At 38.2% G+C, this 25,505-nt stretch overlaps 1 protein-coding gene across 1 annotated transcript in view; it reads left to right on the top strand.

Annotated features, from left to right (window-relative positions):
• Positions 1 to 3,163: 3,163 nt before the first annotated feature.
• The window catches only part of LOC139741935 (uncharacterized), a 51,211-nt gene continuing 28,869 nt past the window's right edge, over positions 3,164 to 25,505 (top strand). The window contains exons 1-2 of the mRNA XM_071652506.1: positions 3,164 to 3,413; positions 20,294 to 20,355. Coding sequence (XP_071508607.1) covers positions 3,164 to 3,413; positions 20,294 to 20,355 — 312 coding nt within the window. The remainder of the gene's footprint in view (positions 3,414 to 20,293; positions 20,356 to 25,505) is intronic.

The raw sequence follows: 25,505 nt of genomic DNA on the forward strand, positions 1-25,505 counted from the left end.
GCTAAAAAAAATCAAACTTTTTTGAAATTCTCGCCGAAGTAAAAACGACATTCGCGAACAATTGACGACGCTTCCGAACCCTCACGTTCGTTTGGCGATCTTTTGCAGACTGAAATACGAATGCTGGATTTTGCCATTCGCGTCCTTCGCAAATCGTTCGCATGCTTCGTGAAATCACACCCATATAGTGTCATTCACTGCAGGGACCGGGGATGATGATAAAACTCATTTGTAGGGAATGCGAATTAATAAATTTACCATGGCCGGCGGAACCGGGTGGTGGGCTCGCACCCCCCCCCCCACTTTCTTTTTGCACCATACAAAGGGATACATAAGGTGTCACCACTGAATTGGGCCCCCACTTTTTTTTTTTTTTTTACCCCGGAAGTGCGTTAGGGACACTAGAAAGAAATAGATCGAAACCTTCAGTGTGAGCGCGGTATAGGCTTTGTTTTGCGGTGAAGACCTTTTTTATTCTGTTTTGTTTTTGTTCGGTTTTTTTTTTTTTTTTTTTTTTTTTGCTTGTCAGCTGAAGAAACCCGGACCGGAAGTGTGAAAGAAAGATGAGCTGAATGAGCTGAAGACCCCCCCCCCCCCCTTTTTTTTTTTCTTCTTCTTCTTTTTGCTATAAGTCAGCTGAAGAAACCCGGGAGTGGCACCAGAAGTTGCGCTGAAGGCCCCCCCTTTTTTTTAGCTTGCTAGCTCATGAAACCCGGAAGTGCCCCCCCCCCCCCCCACACACACACACACTTTTGAAAACGTGGCGCCGGCGGTGTTTACGTGATTTGTATGACTGGCTATTCCTCTAATCTTTAACACTTGATGAGTAGAGTCATGATGATGAATATGATTTTGAAAGCAAGAGAATAATAAAGCAGGGGGGTGAAGGTTGAGGTGTGATTTTTCTTCAAGTTTTTCTCCCTCTACAAATGAAATTAGTATGATCTCAACTCCTGATATGTGATTTATTAAACATGTCGGAAAAAGGAACCATGCACGGGAAGCTAACCTGTCACATAATAGACGAGTCTTCCAGTCTTTAAATCAAGACTCAAATCACACTTTTCATTTAACTGTGCATTATTGGCGAGCATACTTCGTATCATCAAAAGCACACCATATATAGCATGATCAGTAGACCTACATATAGGTTTTGCGCTTTATGATTTAGATTGATATCATCGTTATACCACTACTGCAGTTGCCAAGTAATATGACGGTGCTGACTGGTTGTGGATCTCATGATATGCTTTTGTTGTTTGTTGCTGTTTTGCACTTACTCGCTGACATGTCAATCATACAAGTTTCGCACAACGTCGCACAAACCAGTAGCGGATCCATGGTGGGGGGGGGGGGGGGGGGGGGGGGCTCCCGGGCGCCCCCACCCCCTCGTATTTTCGCCGGGCTTTTTTTTTTAACGTGGATATTTTCACAGGATTAATACTATGAAGGCCTAGTCAAGCGTTTTCCTTCTTAAAGTGCTCTCAAACTGTGACTTTCGAACATGATTTTTTTTTTTTTTTTTTTTTTTTTTAAACCGCTCGGTCGCTTCGCTCCCTCGCCGCGCCCCCTCCTTTTCAAAATCCTGGATCCGCCCCTGAGCTGCACTTACACACGAGTTTCGCTTGAAGTTGAAAATAAGTGGATCGTACTGTTTCTTTTTTGTTGTGGAAAATTCTAAATAGGACTATCATTTTTCCTCTCACTTCGTGCGATCGTAAAATAATGTACTGCGTCGTCATGACAGCTCCGTTGGCCTACATTTTGCTCAAAGGACGGGGTGTGGTCCGGGGCTGATCTAGGAATTCGAGGAAGGGGGAAGACGCGCCCCATCCCCATTTTTCTTTTCTTTTTCTTTCTTTCTTTTTTTATTTTCTTTTGTGTGTGTTTAGGGGGGGGGGGGTGTACTGGTATCATTTTTACGTTTCCCACTTTTCCAGCCATCGATCTTCCTACCTCCAGTCGCTGAATCATATTATAGGGCCGACATACACACTCAATCTTTGTCATCAGAAATTGAGGAAGAAATGCACGTGTAACTGACTTTACCTGTAGGTGCCAGGGCAGTACTTAAATCCGAAATCGCCTAGAATCACTGCCACATTTCAGGAATGAAACAAAAGTACATGACGTAGTCAATTTCACCCCCCCCCCCAGCAGTCTGCTTGGCGCCTCAAGCCCTATGAGTACCCCTCCCTTCCCCCACCTCCATCCCCACTGAAACGGCGTTGTCGCAACTTCCTATTTTCTTTTGTGCGTTACCGAGGTTATGTACATTCTGTAGTCAGATTTGATAATAGGATTACGCACAAATTATTGATCATGTCTTTAGGACCGGAGAATCATGCCCTGAGTGGTGATTGTATTTCCCTCCACGCTACCTTGCTCGCTTAAATTGCTCCTTTGTGACAAGCGTTTGAGGAAGGTTGATGCAGGGAGATGGGCCACCTCCCTGGTTGATGCATTCGTGAATCTTTCCCCTCGACCCAAGCCCCGTTGCAAAGAGAGCATTTTATACCTGCTGACTGGTACAGTTTGTAGGTGTGGGGGTGCAAGCCGCAGACAAACCTTCGCGAGCTACTCAACCGTGACAAGCAAAGCTCCCACGGACGTGACGGTGTTATTGTACACGTTACAATGGGAAGCGGAGCCTCTGATGAAGTCCGCAGAAAAGAAGAAGCCCATCGAATCGTGAATCCGCCTTGGCAGAGGCACGCAGATAAAAGAGTCACTCGGCACTCTTCTTCTCGTGGAGTTTTTAAAATTCATCTTTTCTGGGCATCCTATTGTAAGTTAGAAGGTTTGTTTGTTTGTTTTTCATTTGGCTGTTTGATTGATGCGGAAAGGAATCGTTTGAACCGATGGACGGACAAATTGTTTTGAAGAAAGTAGAACACTAACCGTTAGCAAGTGGCGACGACGATACAGTATTGCATGCTCAAGTCAGTGCAGTGAACTGAGAGCTCCAAAAACAGGTGTTCGTCACGCGTGTATGTCTGCATCGATGACATCCATTGCTTACATGTTGTCGGTTTCTTTGTCAGTGACATGACAAATTTAGGATTTATACCAGGAATACCCCCATCCCAAGATGTTGTGGCCGACATCGATTGCAATTCGAAACGATCTCCTCTGATATGTTGATCGAGCAAACTAACCCGGTATGGCGGAAGCATCTCCTCTTGGCTCCGGATCTGGCGGGGACGAAGTGCCCGTGTCCCTGGCGAAGCTCGCGTCCACGGAGCACGGGAAGCGTCACTTCTCGGACGACGAGATCTGGGCTATTTGCAAAGAATGCTGTTCAGCTCTGCAGTCCCTCCCTATGTCGTCTTGGACGGGAATGAAACAAATGCGACTGTGTCCCGAAGCCATGGTCTTCAATGCAAATGGAAACATATCCATTGTCAAATCAGGTACATGTAGACCCATGGCCATTTATATAATTGTCAAATTAACACAGGTCAGACTCAGGCATCTGTCCACACTCTATCAAAATCTTGAATTAACTAACAAGTTGAAAAAGAATCGTAGCACAGTATCGTCTCTCACAAGCTTTGTAATATACCACTGTTAGTGTGCCAGATAGCTAGTAGTAGTACAAGAAAGGTACAGTTGTAGGCCTGCTGTAAGTGCTGAGTGCTGTAGAAGATTTGATTTGATTTCGATTTTCTTTTTCCACGAATGAATCATACAGGCTGTAGCTGCACGTAAATAAAAGACAGATCTACTTCAGCACTTGGACTTATGAAAAGAGAAAATTATTTATCGCCATAGTTATATGAAAAACCTTGAAAGGTCAATGGCCTTTGCTTCTCCTCCACACTCTGTATTGCATATTTATGATTGACATATCCTGTATGTTGTGTTATATGAGCGCACTACATTTATCACAAGTGTACGCATATTCCATGTATTCTATATTTGAGTGACACGGTCAGAGCAGCAGTCATTACATGACGCTAGTTTGTGATAGTGGATTAAAGTTGTTCATTTTATCGTTAAACAACTATGTCCTCTGTTCATCATTGAATCTGGTCCACTATTACAACACTGTATCGTTCATTCTTTTTTACTAGTTGTGCAAGTTGTGGAAATAAATGAAATGAAATGAAATGAAAAAAAAACAGTAAACAAAATATAACGAGGATCAAAGAAACACTAGGAACTTCAATTATTCAAAACATTGGAAATGCTTGTCTGTACAGAAAAAAATATAGAGAAGAAAGAAATTGGTGGCATTAGTTAACAGACAGATAGTATCATCTTTGCTATTGAATACCAGAAGTGTATGGTCACAGCTTTATGTACTATTGCAAAGCATTGCGCATAAACTTTCAACAAGAAGGTGACTTCAGTTAGTATTTTAGAGACTCTTTCCAATGATGTCATAAATGATATTAATTATTTCAAAGATGGGTATATAGATCTGTTTAAAGGGATACTGATGACAGAGAGAATTCAAGATTACACAGAAAATGTAAAGTGGCAATGTGGTCTACAAAAGTAGGCCCAAATATTTCATTGAGTAATTACTCAAGTGATCTTTGCAAGTCTTTTGTTATTGTGCCTTTGGGTTGGAACCAGGTGTGAGCATGGTTGGCAAGTAGTGTGCGTTCATGAACCGGGCCAGATGAAATTGTTTAGAACCAGTTTCCATGGTAATGAATGGCTACAACATCCTCCAAACTTACAGGGGTGGTATAGTATTGGTTGAGGTGAGGATTCAGCTTTTAACATTTTTGCGAGATATTTAGAAAGCAAAGCACTCAATGAAATGTTAAAAAGCACACAATTTTAAGGGATATTTAAAATTTATTTGATAAAAATCGGTTTGAAATGACTGAGATCTCTTTGTTTTACATTGTACCTCCTAAAAGTCTTGGCCCGTCGCATTTTATTAGGATCGCTTTTTGGACAGCTCAGCCATTTCAAGACCTACTTTCATCAAATAAACTGTGAATTCCTCTAAGAATTACATACATTGTACATTGGTATGTTCTTTCAGATTTTGTAAGAGGTTTCTCATTATCTCACAAATTCTATACACATCATGCACACACAAAAAGTTGGAAACCTGCAGCCCTATAATCGACATCTAATTCAAAACTGTACCATCCCTTTAAGTATCTAAGTGGCAGCCATAATGTTATATTCAGGAAGCAGTAAAGATTTCTATTCCAAAAGATATCTCTCGTTTTTAATAGTTAGGTATTGATCGGTATTTAAAAATCTTCACTGAAGGTCAATCCCTCTTATTTGGAATTCTTTGGCAAAATTGATTACACAGCTTAATCCAGTGTGAGAGTGAAAGGGAATCCCAATTGACTTTTCTTTAAGGTCATTCTTGCATCAGCAGTATCTAGAGTGTCTGTCAGGCTCGTATTATTCATTGTAGTACCAAGACTTCGTGGGTATTCAACAAGGAAGAATTACTTAAATGTGTTCAACAAAAGCTTGTGCTGCTCAGTACTGGGATACAGGAGTTGTGCAGAGCAAATGTGATTGTAACAATTGAGTTAAATCTCGTGTGCTGTGATTGTAATCAGTTAAGGTGAATCTAGTGTGCTGTTTTTTGAGACAACTCATTTGACATAGCCTGTCAAAGTAGTATTTTAATGTACAGACTAATAAACTCTTTTTGAATTACTCTAGCCCTCATAGTTCAAGACAGGAATGAGTATTTTGTCTCAAAATATCTGCCTGCTCTGTGCAGTATTAGGGAAATACCTGCACAGCTGTCATTGTAAGAAAGTAGAATAATGTGAAACCAATTGATAATGTCAAAGGGGACTACTTTAATAGTACGTTTCCTTGTGCCCTAGGTATGATATAACCCAATGCATTGTTGCTTTCCTGCACCTACGCATAAAAGTATTGTCTTCATTTATTGAAACAATAGGCGTTTTCACATCAGCCCGATGTTACGAAATAGCGCGCTATTTTCTGACTTGGGGAAATTAACCCGATCGCGAAATAGCGCACTATTTCATAATGTGAACACAAATTAGCGCGCTAATTGTATCGCTCTGATCGAGAAAATTTCTCGAGTCCAACTCGGGAAATTTCTGAAATAGCGGGATAATTGGCGAACTAGCGCGCTATTTGATCATGTGAAAATGCCTCAAGAAATTAGCGCGATGCATCCCATCATGCATAGCGTGTGTGACCTGATCGATCGAGGGAAACTGCACACAACTCATGAGGAATTTTTGAAAGTGCACACATTACTGATGCTGTTTGCACATGCTCAGCTGTCGAATTAGCTCGAAAAAAGTTCGGGCTAATTCTCTTTGGGCTGATGTGAATAGGTGATGAAATAGCGCACTAATGCGCAATCGCGAAAAATATCTCGAGCTTGGATTTTTATCGGGCTGATGTAAAAACGCCTAATATGATTCCTACAAGCATGGCTGGCGGAACTGGGGGGGGGTCAGCCCTGGCCACTTTTTGTGCACCATACAAAGGAATACATAAGGTGTCATCACTTTGGCCCCCCCCCCCCCCCACTTTTTTTACCCGGAAGTACAATGTACATACATGTAAGTGGACCAAAAATAAATAGATTGAGATTTTAAAGTGTGAGCCTAAGGTGATGTTTTTGCGCTGAAGACCTTTTTTTTTTTTTTTTTTTTTTTTTTTTTTTTTTGCTTATCAGCTGAAGAAACATGGAAGTTGAAGGGGAGAGATGAGCTGAGGACCTTTTTTTTTTTTTTTACTTCTTCTTCTTCTTCTTCTTCCAGTAAAGTACAGACCGCCGTTGGCGTATTATCGTACTTGTGCTCGTACTTGTACTTGTGCTTATCGTACTTGTACTTGTACTTGTACTTGTTAGCTGACAAGTACATCATTTTGTAGTGATCTACATGGGATTGTATAAAATGAGAGCAAGGAAAGTTGAGGTATTTATTTTCTCACCTTCTTCAAATTTACCTTCATTCAAACTGCTTTAACCCTCATAATGCCATTATTTTGTAATGATAATTGAAATCATGCCACTTGTAGGAATGAATTAGATATCACTTCCCATAGTTCATTTCACTATACAAGACCATACAAGACTCCAGCTTTAGAAAGCAAAAAACAAAAACAAAAACAGACACACACAAATAACAGGAATGAAAGAGAGAGAGAGAGAGTTAATGATTTAATGTTTTCTAGTGACTGTATATTCTGATGTAATATTATAAGCATCATTTCAGTAGTTTGTTGTCACTCTGCCCAAATAAAGCCCCTGTCATCACTTTATAAATGACCATTTAACCGTAGCCTATTGATTTTTTTTGGGTTCAATAGAATCAGATGCAGTATATTCTTATTCACAATCACAAACATGATCCATGCATAAGCCACAGTTTTAGATAAGATATAGAATCACTCAAAACTCTGAGACTACAACCAAGCATTGTAAGAAAAAGGTGACATGCTTCATCTGTTTATAGCAGAATCTCCTTGCACTGAGGATAACTGGCTGTGGTGGGAGTTTGTACCGGTAAATGTTTGCATTCTCAAAGCTGTGTGAGAATGTTCTGTACATGTGTAAAGATGAGCAAACACACCATGCCATTATTCCCAGGTCTTGTGACAGTTAGGACACCCTTCTATTATGCTCATCACAATCACAAGACATTGGTACCCACTCCAATCAAAGTGTTAGCTGAGTGGTTTCAAACATGTCATAATTCTGTCAGCCAGCCAGCCAGCATGTCATGGATGAAGAGCTTTTGTTGATTGACACTCAACAAGGAAGGAACCATGGAAAATACCCTCCTATGTGTACTGAAACAAATACAGGCAAAAAAACAACAACAACAACATCATTGCACTGTGATTAAACACTCAGAAGATGTGATGTGATTTCAAATGACATCGTTCATTCACTTCAAAGATTATTTGAAGTCCTGTAAAAAGGATACAGCTCTTGTGAGCCTGTTTTGCTTTGTGTCATTTTCCATCTGGGAAGATGTTTGGATAGCCCATGAATCAGCTATATGAGTTGGTCTTCCATGGGATCCAGTTGAATGTGAGGCAGGACAACTTCACTGGGTTTTACACCCTGCCCTGGGGTCTAGCTCAGGTTTATATGCTCTCTGGTGCTCTCTTAATAGCCTTATTTGGGAACATGTACCTGTATGACAAAACTAAACTTGGGTGGAAGAAAGCTAACTTTAAGCAGGAGACATACAAGCTCTACATTTGTATTAGAGCTGGCAAAATTCAAATTAAAGCAGGCAAAATTCAAATTAAAGCAGGAGAGTGGGAAATTTTGTGAACAATTTTGTGAAAATTGCAGTTCTAAGCAGAAGAGCTGGAGTCTCTACTTGTCAGAAAGATGATTCTGTTGTAATTATCTTGTCATAGTTCTGATTGTGAATACCATGGCGGGGTGCTGCAAACCACCTTGCTTTAAGTATAGGGCGACTAACAAACATGTGCTTTAAACCAGTACAAAGTATGGGACCTTTGTCCAAATGCTCGTCATATGAATAGCCTAATAGGAGAAGTGTTATTAGTGGAATTCACACTGATGCGAATTGCTGTAGAGGGATACACATCTCAAGATTTTTATCATGATCCAAATCTGTAGATTTTTGCCTTTGAGATATGAACACAAAAATCCCACTATTAAATAGTGTGATCCAAATTCCAAGAAATCTTGCAATTATTTTGGAATTACCATGATAATTTGAGAAACAGTGCAATAATTCACACTGCGAGAAGTGTTTGAAGGCTGGAGCAAAAAGATCTCGAGATTAGTTATGTATCCCTTCATTTAAAACACACATAAATTAAACAGTGTACAAAAGCAAGGCACTTCTACAAAATGTCACCACTTGGGTAGATTTTTTGGACATGCACAGTTTGGTTGACAAATTACAGTTGTATCGTGATTGGCAAATAAGCGAAATATTTCTGTCTATCTGTAGTAATGGGTGCAGTAAATCCTGAGATTTGGATTGCAAAATTGTTATCCCACTAATTTTGTCTGTGATGTGAATGCAGCTTTGTATACTGCCCCTACATGATGGTGTATGTTTCACACTCTTAGCTTTTGCCTTCTTAAAAATGCTTATAATGAAACTTCTGTAGCTCTCTGTGAGATAAATCTGTATTGAATATATAAATAAATGACCAAATTACTCCATTGACAGAAGTGAAGGTTTGTTTTTTTAAATTTTCACATAGAACCTTGAGTTTTCTACATGGTATACTACAGTTTGTATGGTTGTGTACACATGTTGTGTTCATTGAGTACATATTCTGCAAATGTTTCTGACCATAAAGTGTATGATCCAAACACCTGAGTTGAACAGTTCTCCAATAAGTTGGCAGTAAACCTTGAACGTCGTTCATAGAGCTATCCAGAAAGCACAAAAATCAAAGTGATCATGGCCAAGATATTGTAAATCATTGTCAAGGGGGTCATATCTTTCCCCTGACACTGAACCAAAATGCTCCTGCATGCAGCGTCCCTACTGTGTGATCTGTGTATCTTGTCCAGACCACACAGTGGCGCTGTATTGTGCTGCAGGCCATGCACTCACACAATTCTGAAACCGAGGTTGGAAAGGGGAGAATGATGTTCCTATGGCAACCATTGTAAACAAAACTGGGAGTTTGTACCCACAGGCACATTTGGAATTGGAAGCCCCAATAGTGAATACCTTTGAATAGAAAGTAACCTACTATTTTGATAAATAATGGATGAACTTGATGAATATTATCAGTCCAGGACAATAATGTGCACGGCATTTAAATGCTTACAGGGCTCAGCAAAGTTTTTGTAAAGTGTTTGGTAAGTGCACCTGGTGTAACCGATGTGGATCATTGGTAGAGAGGAGAGAGTCTAATAAACCAGACCCTGTACTCAGAGAGTATTTTGTAATCTCTTTGACACACAACCCAAATGAATGAGGATTATAAGTCCCATGAGGTCCCTCCCACCAGACATAGACCGGTGTTTGTCCACCCAACGTACAAATCACAGGGAAGTTTCCAATCAAAGTGGGGAACTGACATTTTGTTCCTGCATATTTGGAAAACTCAGAACCTATGCTTTTTCAGGAGTGAGGGAACAAGAGGTTAAATCCCTTCACAATGGCATCACTAAAAAGGCCTGCCGTTTATTGAAGATAGTCGCTTCTTCCACTCTTCCAGTCTATTTGTGCTTCAGTGTGTGTTGGATTGTGTGAGCCTGTTATAAGGAATGACAATTTGTGTACCTCTTTTTTTTTGGGGGGGGGGGGGGGGGGAGGGGGGAGGCAATACATTGTGTTAATCACTAGCTATGTGATCTGAATTGTTGGTGAAAAAGAAAGGCACTGCATTTTAAATGCAATGCTGCTTTCATGTTTGGATTGACTGTACTAGTAAATGATTAAAGATCAGACCAATGGAATAGTACAAGTTGATCGTAAAAGTGAGATGTGAAAATATGACAAAAAAGTTTAGAAATTTGCAGATTAGTGTCTACATACATTTCTTGCACAATAATGTTGGTTTCATAATTGTAATTTCAACATTTCAATCCTCTTTTCTTGGTTTGCACACACACACACACACACACACACACACACACACACACACAAATGCTTCAGAATTAGTACTACAGAAAACAGAAAACTACTAAAAATCCTTATTGAAAGATTTTTGCACACATTGATTCAATGACACAATGACTTTATTTTGTTTCATTTTTCAAAAGAAAGACCACTATCATGGTTAAAGGACAAGTTCACCTTCATAAACATTTAAGGATTGAGAGGATGCAGCAATATTAGTAGAACACATCAGTGAAAGTTTGAGGAGAATGAGACAATCGATGCAAAAGTTATGAATTTTTGAAATGTTTGTGTTGGAACTGCTGGTTGAGGAGACTACTACAGCTTGTGATGTCCATGCGTACAACAGTATAAAGAAAATGTAAAGAAAATTCGACATATTTTCACTTTTTTCGCATAATAAAAGAGCACTTGACTTGCCTCTAATATTACCCATAACATGTCAGTAACGAGTCAAGGGAATGTGTACTTTTTTCAAAAGATGAAATTTTGTGAAATTCTCTTTATATTTTCCTTATATTGTTGTACTCATGTGACGTGATACGCTGCAGTAGTCTTCTCATCCAGCAGTGACTGCACAAAAACTTCAAAAATTCATAATTTTCGAACGGATTGTCTGATTTTCCTCAAACTTTCAATGATGTGTTCTACTAATATTGCTACATTCTCTCAATCCTTATGTTTATGAAGGTGAACTTGTCCTTTAAAGAAGATTTTTGTGCAGGTTAGGAGAAGACTTGTGAGGTGATTACATGTCATCAAATTTGCATATTTTTTTCTACAACTAACTTATCTGTCTCATAAAAAATATGAAACTTCAAATTCTGTTAATTTTTTATTTTTGTATTATGTTTTGATGAAACCATCCCCAATTTTTAATTTTACTTTTGATATCAAAACTAACTGTAGTATGGATTGGATTTGTGTCTCAGAGGGGGTTTCATAATAGAAATTTGTTGTGTTTTTTATGAAGCAATTTACTCAGGATTCCGTGCTAAAGATTGTGGTTTACCAAAATTGTCAGACTGGTGTGTATTAGAATGCTCCAAATTGGTGCATACTGGTGAATAATAATAATAAAAAAGAATCTCAACCTAACATACTGTAATATTGGCAGTGCTGGTTAATCAGCTGTTAAAACAGCAACAAAAATGGTTTTGACTCATACAATTGAACATTAAACTTATGACTTTTTTATGGCCATTTTCTTTACAGTGAGAATTCACATGGGTGAAATAATTTGGGAAGGTACACATGGATGATTGATTTCATGTGGAAGCTTGACTCCTGAATAATAGATTTAAATGGATTTATGAAATCCATTTTTAGTACCTTGTAGATGTTTTATTACTTAGCTGTTATTTGTACTTAAATCACAAACATGTGTATGTGACTAGTAGCTGGTAGGAGAAAGTTGGTGGGGGGGGGGGAGCATTCTGAGGAGGGCAAGCGATTATAGTCATCGTTGGATTTTCGTAATTTGGTGGATTGGCGACTCAGCAAGAGTCTATTTCTCATATTACTATTCACGAGGTTACGTGACAAAGTGGTTGTCATTGCTTCAAATGAAATTTTCACAAATTTTTCATCTAAAAAGCTATCTTAAAGGCATTACCAATTGCAGATGAATCTAAAACCCATCTTTAGTGCTTCAAAATAGTTCTTACGTAAATGTGAGTTACATTTTACATTGTAGGGATAGAAACAACCAATGTAAAAATGTTGATCAGTAAGTCTATAATCAGTGTTAGATAGTGGTTAATAAACAAAATGTGAAAAATGATTAATAGAATTGATTCTTGACTAAACCGTTTATGTTATGGTTTATTGAGAAAAATATTGATAATCTTAATATATTTTAGGGTTTATTGCAAAATGTTTGTATGTTAGGATGTTTTGTGATACAAATGACCTACACAGATATATGCATCAAATGTGATAACTCACACATTTCTTTAATCACTGCTCCCAGTGGTAAACAATGCCTTTAAATCATAATTTCTACACTGAGCAATGCATGAGCAGGAGGCCCAAGTTTGGAATGTTATATCTACCTAATATGCCTATACATTCTCATGTACACACATAGTTAAGAGTAATCATGAGGCAGGGCTGCACACTTACCCATTTTTTTTTCTACTGGTCCGACCTGTCTATCGGACCAGTGGGTACCCAGTTTTCCCATGTTTTTCTGGTCCGTTCCTGAAAAAGTTACTGGTCAGGGACCGTCAGACCAGTGCCAGTGTGCAGCGTTGCATAAGGCTTGCCCGAATCTGATAGATTTTGGTAAGAAACTTTTAATGTGTGCATGAAGGAAATTTACCAGCCCAAACTGCAAGTACATATATACTAATTATCCCATCTAAGTAAATTTCTAGAGTGAAAAATCTCAAGGTTAAAGCAGTTTGAAATGGTCATTGTTTGTTGTATAGTAAGGAATAATGCACATTTCTCCTTTAAGGGAAATGGGAATTTTATGAGTCTACATGCTCTCTAGAAATATGTGGGTTTTTTTTTTTTTTGTTAATTTAAAACTTTGTAGACTTTTGTGTAATATAACAGTTTTTTTTTTTCATTCCGAGGTTTATTTAATTGATCTGCTAGCATATGTTGAGTTAATGTATCTTTTCAGGCATGATATGGTTGCCTGCTTTTTGTTGTGAGTTTCACCATCTAGATCACAAAATCTTCTTGCCAGAGGCTCTAATTACAGTGTATGTTCATAGAGTCCTAGATTACAGTATTCCAAGTGATTGAAAGATGTCCTAGTATGGAAATACCTGAACATTGATGCATTTACACATAGGTGCTATAAATCCCCACTAACAAAGAGATCCCGGAAAAACTAAATTTTCTATTATAATTTGTAGTTTTCAAGTGCCAAAACATATTTTGATGTCTCTCTGTATTGTCTTTTAATTAAAAAAAAAAATGGTGAATTTGCAAAATTATGCAGATGTTTAACATTTAGGTTAAAGAATGATTCCAAAGCTTTCAGAGTGTGCAAATGATTTATTCTTGTAATTACAGTACTTGGTAATTTTTTTCCTCCAAGGGGACGCAATGCTAATATTGATACAAACTTTTCAATACAACCCAAAGATTAGAAACAGCTTGGACAGAAATACTTAATGTAAAATGGAATCGTCATTGCCCTCTATACTATACTAGAAAAAAAAAGTTTACTAAATTAGAGCCATATATCAAAACAACTGGAAATTTGCCTGTCTCCATGGAATTTTTGCAAATATCTATATTTCGTGACCTGACCGACCCCCAGCACGCTAGCTATTCAGCACTAAACCTCCATTGGGATATCAACACACCTTACATTGATAACTTCCAAGTTGACAGTGAACGTGATGCTATGCGTGTTGCCTCATGACCTTTGACTCCGTATGTCAGACGCAATCAAATTTCTCACTCATATTGAGTATAGGATTTCCTTCTCTTGGCGATATGCAGAAATTATATGTCGAGCTTGCGTAAAATGCAGCACTGCATTGGTCAACATTTAGAATTGATATCACATTTCTCATCGAGAAAGGCAATTTTATGAAATTATTTCTGAATTTCTTGTGATGAAATATCAATTTAAATTCCATATTGAATGATATTGCTTTGAATTGAAAATTACCCATTCATAGGAAATGTAGCAAATTCACAGACATCGTAAAGCAAATGATGACTTTTAGCTCACCCCTCCCATATAAAAAGCCCCCCTCCCCCCCCCCCCAAAAAAAAAAAAAAGAGAAGAAAAGGAAATAGGCTTGTGTAAAATAATGCTGGAATAACATGATTTCAGTGGATTAACCCGTTGAGGACGAGGCCCGAGTATACTCAAGCAGGTGTCTGTGGGAAAATGCATGTTGTAGCAAAATCAGTCTGTCCTCAATGGGTTAAGAACAAATATGTGAAGTATACTTGCCATAAAGATATGCTGCCAGTATCGCAATCTGAGAAAATACGAAATAAAAATCATGGGAAATACAATTGCTATCTTGTAGGGCACGATGAGTCATCACATAACATTCCATCTACTCAAGAATAAAAGTTGGATACACCGGCCATGATTATGATTTACTTCTGATCTCGGAATACTCCAGAACAACTCATTATCCTGGCAAATATTGTAAGCCAGACAGGATTCTTGGTAGACCCTGTGACGATGTATTGCAGGCAAATTCCAAATGATGGAAGATGACTTTCGAGGCCTCTGAAAACCAATGTTACCTTTGTGCAGTTTTATAATGTGCAATATTCAAATTGAATGCAGACTAGAGTAGACCAAACAGCACAATGGAAAGGAAGGGGAACAAAGCTCTGCAAAACAAAACAAGTTGTAAAGATTACCAAAACTTTGTAAAAGGAGAGCAGGGGATACTTGTTTACTACTGGATATTAAGTGGAAATTGTACAGTGTAGGATAGGAATAGTTTCATATCTCTAATTGCAAAGGTGAAATATGTACAAACCTGTGCAAAAAATGTTTATTCATTTGTGTGACCAGTTTGTTATAATGTTTAATTTACCAACAAAAATGAGACAGTGTTGAATAGATACAAAGTGTATTATTCTTAAAGGGGATGGCTAGTTACTGATCAGAGGGAATCAGTGGGAATGCTGGAGGATGATTGTTGCAATCCCTTTGGGATTCATTTAAGAGTACATTATATATCTATTGTTGTGTGAAAATTATTTGCTTCAGAATGGTCTCATATTCAGGTAATGTGCAGTTTTATGTTTCTAGGTTAGCGTGCCTGGTCAGTGACAGGGCATTAATCTGCACATTACTTGAATATGAGACCGTTCTGAAGCAAATAATTTTCACACAACAATAGATATATAATGTACTCTTAAATGAATCCCACAAAGATTGGAACAATCATCCCTCAGCATTCCCACTGATTCCCACTGATCGGTTACTAGCCATCCCCTTTAAATTCGTAAATAAAGCACAGTGACAAGTGCACTGTATGTCTTCCCTGTGTTTTCAGTAATAGCTCAAACGGTTATTTCAAAGTTCCTTTGCAAAAATCATGTTTGTTGTGTAATACATGCGGGCATATCTACAATTGTATAAACAAGTTCTGACAATGCTACCAAATATCCTGAGGTCTCCATGTGGTACAATAACCACAGCCTTGCATTTAATCCAGACTTGGCCAGTGTTCACGACAAAGGAAATCAATATCTGACCAGTCAATCTTCAGTCGCCTTTGAGGCATGTAGGAGAACATTTTGTTCGTCTTTTAGGAGCTGTAAAGGCAGAGCAGACCCAATCCCTCCGGGCGTCTTTGTTCCCAGTTAATGCCTTGTTCAGTGAAAGGAGGAGATTACAGTTAGCATTAGTAGCAGACACAGAATGCCAGCTCTCCCGTCTTAAATGATTGTCAAATTGATTTGAAATGTAAAGAAATCAATGAGCATGAGTTCTAACCTCTCCCAGAATGAGTAAGGATCGGGAAGGTTGGGGATGGGGGGAGTGAGTTAAGACAATAGGAGGAGAAGGACCTTGAATGCCTTTGTTAACCACTTGAATGTGAAACAGAACTCTCTTTAAAGTCCCCCCCCCCCCCCAAAAAAAAAAAGAAAAAAAAAAGAAAGAAAGATTAGGAACCCAGAGACTAAGTTTTAGAGGAAAGGGATTTAGGATGGTAGCAAGGTTGTTTAGAATTACTGTATGTATAAGCCCCATATTTTCCAGTTTTGTACTTAGGATTTTTTTTTTTTCAAAAGAGAAAGTTGATTTGTTCTTCATTCATTTAAATAAGGGAAGACAACTTAGGCTATACCTTTAAGTCAACTTCAGTGAAAGGGATGAAACTCCAACAGCAGTAATGGAAATGAAACAGAAATGGGATAAAGTCTTAATATGGTGTAAGTTCCACATGTTTTCATGATAGTCTTATTGGTGATGATCAAATGTGCAAATTAAGATTTAGGTTATGCAGGGTTGCACACTATTAAACCCATTTTTTCTACTGGTCCAACCTGTCTGTCAGACCTGTAGGACTCAGTTTTTCCATTTTTTGTGCTAGTCCATTTCTGAAAAAGTTACTGGTCTGACAAGTGATTTTTACTGGTCAGGGACTATCGGACCACTACCGGTGTGCAGCATTGGGTTATTTTGATGTAGCTCTCTTCTGAGGTGGCGATGCTGAGAAAGATAGCATTCACAGCTGAATGGCTAAAAAACAAAACAAAACAAAAAGGCTTTTTTTATCATTATCTTAAAAGTATACTCATGTATTTTTGTAATAATATCACATCTTTTGTTATAATGGTACTTACAGTAAACGAAGAATACATGGCAAAAAACCCCCCCCACTTTTATGATCAGCCTGATTCAAATGGGAATGCTTGCTGCTGTGTCACCCCAAGAGTCATGTTTAATAGCCCATGAGAATTTTGCAGTATTGGCACCCAAGAAAGAAGAATACTCTAGAAATGAACTTGCTAAAAATGCTATCCTCTCATCACAACAGTCTCAGCATCTGCTCCTGAAGACAAGAATTGTCTCAATCTTGCACTGAAGAACAACATAGGTACCTACATCATGGAATATCATTGTGAAGTGGTATTTTTGTTTATAATTGGATACCATATGAAATATGTTGTTTTAAGAGAAAACAGAATACCTTGTCCTGTAAACATTATATCACCTCAATTGATTTTAAAAGTACATCTTCTATGAGTGCTTAGAAATGATAGCTGATTTAATAATCATTCAGAACTTCTCTGCATATGAGTAGAAAAAAAAATCTTGTGCATTTTGTACACTAAATTGATGCGCTATCCAACAAAACATCAATAAACATAAATCACTATATAGCTACAACATTTGAATAGAAAAATAACTAGACTAGCGAGTGAAGTGGGGGGGGGGGGGGGGGAGAAGGAACATGAACAGTAGAGCAAACCATAGCTCTTGACTGCATTTCTCTATGATGCTTATCTCAACACATGAAAACGCATTTTCATTACACTGTCTATGCCCGGCTGCCCTGCCAAAAAAGATCCTCATTACCGCATGAGTGAAGCAACCAGTCTATCAATTGGAATGTTACACCATGGCTGCTTCGATAATTGAGGGACAAAGTGAATCTTTTGCCTCCCACTGAGGTATCCAGGGGCTGCAAATTACAAGAAAATGTGGAGTTATTGATCCAGGAACCAAGTGTACACATCTGATGAATAGAACCAGTTTGTGCATAGTCAACATGGGTATAGTATACTTGTGAGCATACACAAAGTATACCCACACTCTCACACATATAATGCAAGATTCAGCATTCACTGATTGAAATCAGACAAGCAACATCAGATGTAGTGAATAAAACTTTGAGCTGAGGATTGACTGTGAGACTCATGAAAGAATGACTGTAACATGAATTGCAATTTCCAGCATGTGTTTATTTTTTTGAGTAAATCAAATCCACACATTGCAGCAACATTTTATGCATGAATGGAAATGTCTTGATGTGATTGACAGCTAGGCCTAAGACAAACTACATCCTGAAGTCTTCATGAATCATGGGTTTTTATTTCAAAGGAGAGGTATAATGAGTTTGAATAGATACCCAAAGTTTCAAAATACCACCTGAAACCCTCGAAGGTATTAGTGTAACCATGGACCTAATAGGGTCCATGGTGTAACCTAACATGGTTGGGTGACAGAAAGAGAGCTGGGAGGGCCAAAGATGAGATTTATGGAAGTGGTTAGAGAAGACCAGAAGGTGATTAAGGGTGACATTAAATATCTCTAGGAGGGTGCACATGAGCGATTAAAGTGGAAAACAGTGGTCTGTATTGGACCACTCAAGGAAAGCGTCTGAAAGAGATAACTGAAGATAGTAGAAGTAGTATTAGAAATGGTAATAGTAGAAGTGATGCAAGTAGAAGTGGTGGCAGTGGCGTATCTAGAGGGGGGCAAGGGGGGCACGTGCCCCGGGCGCCACTCCTAGGGGGCGCAAAAAACGAAAAAAAAAGAAAGAAGAAGAAGAAAAAAAAGAAAAAACGAAGAAAAAGAAGGGGAAAAAAAAGAAAACAGAAAAGAAGAAGAAGAAGAAGAAGAAGAAGAAGAAGAAGAAGAAGAAAATCGCCCGGAAAGGGGGGGGGGGGGGCAGAAAACCAAATCAAACAAGATAAAAACAAAACATGATGACGCGGACAAAATGACCATGTTTATTGTGTTCACACAAGAATTCCCTGTTCTGTAAGCTGAAATACAAAATTTTCGGCTCGATAGCCAAAATTTATATAAAAAAGAAGGTAAGAACAAAACGTGATGATGACACGGACAAAATGACAATGTCTATTGTGATCACACATGTCATTTTATATTTAGCAGGCAAAATGTTTCACGGAGCAGCGAATGCAATATCTTTAGTTCTGAAGCGATCGCCAATTGGATCAAAAGAAGGCGCCAACGGGAGGGGCGCAAAAAACAACAACAAATCAAACAAGATAAGAACAAAACGTAATGATGACGCGGAAATATACAAATTTCGGCTCACTCGCTCGTACGATTTAGAGTATTTTTTCAAGTCCTCAGTTTGTTGGTATAAATCGTTGTCTATACGGCCGTCACCATATCTTGATTAGAATTGTAAGATTTAATAAGCAAAAAATGACAAGAGTTCCATGTTTTGTAAGATGAAATACAAAAATTTTCGGCTCGCTCGCTGCGCTCGCTCGCCAAAATTTATCAAAAAAAACAAAACAAAACAAAAGAAAAACCCCGTGACGATGACGCGGACAAAATGACAATGTCTATTGTGTTCACACATATCATTTTATATTTAGCAGGAAAAATGTTACTCGGAGCAGCAGCTGCAATTTCATTCGTTCTGAAACGATTGGATCAAGAGGACGCCAAATGGTTTCGAACATGCAGGGGGGGGGGGCGCAAAAAAGTCAAAAAAGATAAGAACAAAACGTAATCATGACGCGGAAATGTACAAATTTCGGCTCACTCGCTCGTACTATAAAATAAAGTATTTTTTCAAATCCTCTGTTCGTTGGTATACAGTAAATCGTTATCTATAAGGTCGTCACTATATCTTGATTAGAATTGTAAGATTTAATAAGCAAAAAATGACAAGAGTTCCATGTTTTGTAAGATGAAATACAACAATTTTCGGCTCGCTCGCCAAAATTTATATATAAAAAAGTGATAAGAACAAAACGTGATGATGACGCAGAAATATACAAATTCGGCTCACTCGCGCGTACTAATTTAGAGTATTTTTTAAAGTCCTCAGTTTGTACGTATAAATCGTTATCTATCAGGCCGTCACTATATCTTGATTAGAATTGTAAGATTTGATAAGCAAAAAAATGACAAGAATTCCATGTTTTGTAAGCTGAAATACAAAAATTTTCGGCTCGCTCGCTGCGCTCGCTCGCCAAAATTTATCAAAATTCATTACATTTAAATCACTCTCAAAAGACCCCTTTTAAGTGCTTGAAAAAGCATATCATGTGCACTTGGTTTAAAGTCCCTACTGGGATGGGGTTGGGTTGAACACTTTTTCAGAAATTAGGATCGCAATTTTCGCGCTTGCCCCGGGCGCCGTTTTCCCTAGATACGCCACTGAGTGGTGGTAGTACAATTAACCAAGGGTGGTATTTCTAAATACTGTCAGCTATTAATATATTGTTTCTTCTTTGTGTGCATATGTGTCTGTGAGTGCTAAACTGTCTTGTTTTTACTTGGTACAATTTTGCAGACAACCACATTGGGGCTCAGTACCAAGCACCTGAAGTAGCAGCCCAGGGCATGTCAGAAAAGGTGAGAACATTTACTCTTTGGCTTGATGCTGTTGTACAAATTATGTAAAGTGACTGGAAAGTACAGTAGAACCCAACTTTGAGATATGGCAGAGCAATGAGTTCTTTCAGTTTGTATTACAATTGGCCAAATGTGGGTCTTGCTGTGCACTGCACAGTTCAGCAAGAATGTATAGCAACTAGGTTGTATGATCATTTATATTCTGACTAGTTTGATGCATGATATATCTCATGACTTGTCTCATTCGTTGATTACAAACTTTCCCAGTTTGTATTTTCATGAAAGAAAGAGAGGAAAGCATGTAACAAACATGGGCTAAATCAGATGGGGGACCTTTGACTTCTGATAGTCTTTATGGTTAATTGTGTGGCAAGCTGTGAGCGTATTTTTATGAATTTGATATCATCAAGTTTAGTAGCAAAAGGGCATTGAACAGCATTGAGTCCGCATAATGGTTGTTTTTAGTGCCCTTCTGCCTCTGAAACTGGCGATGTATGTTGGCCACGTTTTCAGTTTACATTATCTTGGATAGCGGTAAATTAGAGGATGGGCTTACATCTGTCATGGCACTCAATAATTGGTGGAATTAAAAACTGTTGTAGCGCCCTCTTGCTGTGCTGTTGACACACGCACACACACACCCACACAATGATTATATATAGCAACGGAGTTGGCATGGGCCGTCATCTCACCTGGAACTGGGCATCGATCCACGTTAAGGGAAACCTTATGATCACTCGGCTATGTCCCCGATTCATCCCGGGCACAATACCAGCGAGTTTTGCCACTGCCATCCAGCGCTGCGCTATTGATCTGCAAGGACCCGCGTCACTTCGTCTTGTCCATTGTATTGCGCCCAGCCACACAAATGGATCAAAACACAACAAAGTTCTGCTGTGCTATAAAGTCTAATCCCTTTGCATCTTTCCCTTGTTTTCCCACTCTTTTCACCCAGGAATTGGTAGATGTTTTGACCATCGACCCAAAATGACTCTCCCATCAATTAGTAATGAGGTAGAAAGTTATGTGAAGAAACATGTTCTTTGTGCAAGCTGGCTCACATTCTTGCTTCAGACATGCAGTATGTAATAAAATCTTAAAAGTGATACTTCAGACTGTGAATTATTAGTGTGCATTGCACAAGACAGTTCTTGAATGTCGTGCAAGCAAATATCACTTCTGAAATGCAGCCAAAAATGATGGCTACCATTTGAAAATATGACACTGATCTGCTATTCGTGGTGTTATTTGTCCAAGTCTATTCTAATATTTCAGAATGTAAAAATGAAAGACATTCAAGGACTTTGCTGGATATAATCTGTGTGATCATCTTTGACTAGTCTATTGTGTGATATCGAAAGATACATGTATCTAAATACAAAGTTTATCATTAAAAAAAGAACACCTGAATTAATGAAGTGAAAATTGATTTTTTTTTTTAAAGTTGTGATTTGCTCATATAATGTTGCAGTTTGTTGACATAACATTCATAATGTATAGAAATTAGAATGTGTATAGATAACTGTATCCTGAGTGTACTGTTCAGTTCATGTGTCTCAATTCTAAATTCTGTTGAGGAGGCCCAAAATGCAGCATTCATACCTATGCCGTAAGTGGAACTGGAAGATTGAAAAGAATCACTTATTTCTATCATTTAGTAGTGAACCAAGTGTCAAAGAAGTACTTTAACCCCTCCTTTCTCTTCGCAGAATACTATACTCATGTTGGCTGTGGTTGTGATGAAATCTGAGAAGAATGCATTGTACAGTCAGCGTGCCATCACAAGGCCAAATATATTTACTATTCTTTACACTGGTACTTCAAGTGCGGAAGTAGACAGTTGGTCAACAGAGCCGTGTCTTGATATATGTGCTCTTGCTGCTCTTTGTCACGTAATTGATTTTTTATGTTCTGCTCAGTTTAATCCCGGGAGTTGTGTTAGTAAGGAGAAGTGTTCAGGTGTATCCATGAAATCTATAGCTCGATGATGCCTGACCCCACAGACTATTCTGTCACTTGTTCGTTGGTAGTCAGCATGTCGTAATACAGAGTAGAGAATCATTGCCACAAAGGCAAATTTCATGAAGTTAAAAAGCTAAAATGGTTCATGCTGTTCCTATAGAGATTAATAGCTGAACATGGCCCACCTATACATAGTGTGATAATTGTATGATAGCACGCTGCATCACATACAATTGTTGCAGTATTTGTGAAAAAAGAAATAAACAAAAAGCCACATTTTATAAGCAAATTACCAAGATCTTATATTGTCACTTAACTTATGACTAGAGCACAGTCATGTCTTCAAATGAAGCATTACAGTGTATGTCAGTTCAGATTTTTTTTTTTCTCTCTCTCTGCTTATCTTGTATAATATAGCCTGTCTACATCAGTGACAGTCATGATTTGAATAGTTGTGACTCTAGCTCACCCTTAATTCTTGTGCTGGAGACTTTGAACACTCACAAACTTTAGGATACATTTGGTCAAAAATGTCTACATGTGTTTAGTCACTTCACACTTGTGGACCTGTGTTAGTCGTAAGGGAGCAATGACAATTCACTAACATTTCTGCAGTTTGTATAAATTTGACACTTGCCAACTTTGCCAAGTTTCAAGCCCAGTTTCAGAAACATTCAACCACTACATGGAATCATCCTGTTAAGCTGTCCAGGAAATTTTGGAGCTGTTGCTATTTAAAGCAAGCTTTCAAGTGGTTCTGGTTTAGTCCTTTTTTCTTTTTTTTTGGCAGTGCATCAGTGTGTTTCATCTCCTTTGCACCAATTTACAGATAAGCCCAAGGGGATAATCCAACAAGATCCCCTAAATCTACTCAAGAAATGTTTCTTACTGTAGGTACTTACAGTGTAAATAGATTCGTTGTGAGGGGATTGGGAAGGGTGACTTGATCTTGGACTTGTTTTGCAAATGTTGCCTCTCACAAATAATCCACATGCAAAGAAATGGTTAGTTCATCCTATCCTGTAGACTGCAAAATCAGATTAGGATTACCTAAATACTTTTTCCTGTCTCCAGTGTTTGGGCAGCACAAAGTTAAAGTGATAAATGACATTATGAATTATTACCAACAGAGTGAAATGAAATGAACCTGTGTTCTTTTCAACTCTATTGTAGATATCGGTATGGCAAGCCATTTTCTACCATTGATAATAATACTCAGAAGTTGTATCTGTGTTTCACTTTAAAAAAAAAAAAAAAAAATCTGTATTGTACTTGTTTGTTTGTTTTTGTTTTTGTTTTTTGTTTGTTTTTTTGTTGTTTTTTTGTGGGGGGGGGGGGGGGGGGGGAGGGGAGGGGTTGTATGGATCCATTTCCCTGTGGCTGTCATCTTGATGCATGAGTCAAATGATTTATACTATGAGAATTGAAGTACCTGGTACAGCGTATCACGCATTTGCACATGTTTCTGTCTGAACTAGTGTAAATCTGCTTAGAACTGTATTAGTAACTGTGTAGCTTCTAATCTTACTATTCAACATTTGCAGGAAGGGGGGGGGGGCAGTGGTGTTTGTATTTACCATGTAAGATGTGGCAGGCTAAATGAGAAATTAAGTTGGTATTTAAGAAGGTTTTAGGGGATAATCTTAAAGCATATCATTGTCTCATCAGGTCTCTGTTCTTTTTTTTTTTAAATAGAAATGAATTGTCAGAAATGATACAAATCATCCGGACTTTACCATTATGTCCCAAGCATTATACCAAAGTACAGTGTGCTACTTGTTTATTTGTTTGTTTTTGTTTTATTTCAATGTTGGTAATTTTAACTTTGGTAAAAATTAAAGGGGAAGGCTAGTAACTGATCAGTGGGAATCAGTGGGAATGCTGGAGGATGATTGTTCCAATCATTGTGGGATTCATTTAAGAGTACATTATATATTGATTGTTGTGTGAAAATTATTTGCTTCAGAATGGTCTCATATTCAAGCAGTGTGCAGTTAAATGTTTCCAGGTTAGCGTGCCTGGTCAGTGACTAATGAAATTGACTGGCAATGAGTAATTATTTTTTCATCGTTTCAGTTTCAATGAAATATCATTTGATCCTCTATGTATCATATTACCATTTCTTTTAACTTCTCTTTTTGTATTCCATGTGTATGTGGGTTTGGAAATTGCACAGCACGATGTAACATTTTGACATAGGAGTTGCATTTTCTTCCTCAGTGACCTGATTTTACATATAAATGCATTTTTTTTTTTTGCTACATGTACACTGTAGTTTACACTGAAGAGCTGTGACTTAATGTTTACTGTACACTTCCACTTATGGCATCTGACATTTTGGTGAAGATACACATAGGTACAATCATATGAATGCTCGTACACTGTAGTTTTAAATACTCTGAAGAGCTGTGACTAAATGTATACTGTACCTCAGTTTGAGCTTATACTTTCAGAATGTTAGCTATAGAACTGAAAGTTATCATTACCTCTATACCAGTCCATAAACCTGTACCTATTAAATACTGTGGCATGCTCTAAGGAGTACATCAGTATCAAGGCTGCACTATTTGTTACAACCTTTTATCCACCTGTTGTGCACAACAATCTCCATTATTGTTGGTATTAGTGGCCAGGGGATGAAATGCTCCCAGCATGGTTATGCAGATGAGCTTCTTTCGCTTTACTAGTCTCTTCTGTCCTAGTCCTTAGTCGCATATTTTTGGTTTAGTCTTCTCAATAGGTATTGTTTTGTTTCGTTGTTCTCTGGTCATGCTGTGCATTATACTGTTTTCTCGTGACTTTCCCATTAATCTTTTGTAATATTCCATGCAGCAGTGTGTTGGATAGTGTTGTGCAAAGAAAAAGTTGCCTGAAAATGAGAGTGGAGCATCAGATATTGTATGACAGATTAGAATCACTGTCATCTAATGTGGAACAGATAGCACAAAAGTTATAAGCATTTGCATTGTGATTTGAAGTTATTTGACCTGAAATCATATGACAACGAAAGCTGTTAAAAGATCAAAAGACTCTTGTGAGATTTGAAGAGGCCCCCTCACTCAAGCTCAGAAAATATGCTGGTGACTGTTCAGCCTCCACCTATCTGTTGTCTCCCTTTTTTGATATCTTGGCTGGTATCCAAAGAACACAGTCTAGAAGTCAAGACTATTTGAATCCACAACTTGTCT

Source organism: Diadema antillarum, unplaced genomic scaffold, assembly GCF_040938485.1.
Source record: "Diadema antillarum isolate AM-2024a unplaced genomic scaffold, OU_Dant_1.0 seq00000964_RagTag, whole genome shotgun sequence".
NCBI classification, from domain to species: Eukaryota; Metazoa; Echinodermata; class Echinoidea; order Diadematoida; family Diadematidae; genus Diadema; species Diadema antillarum.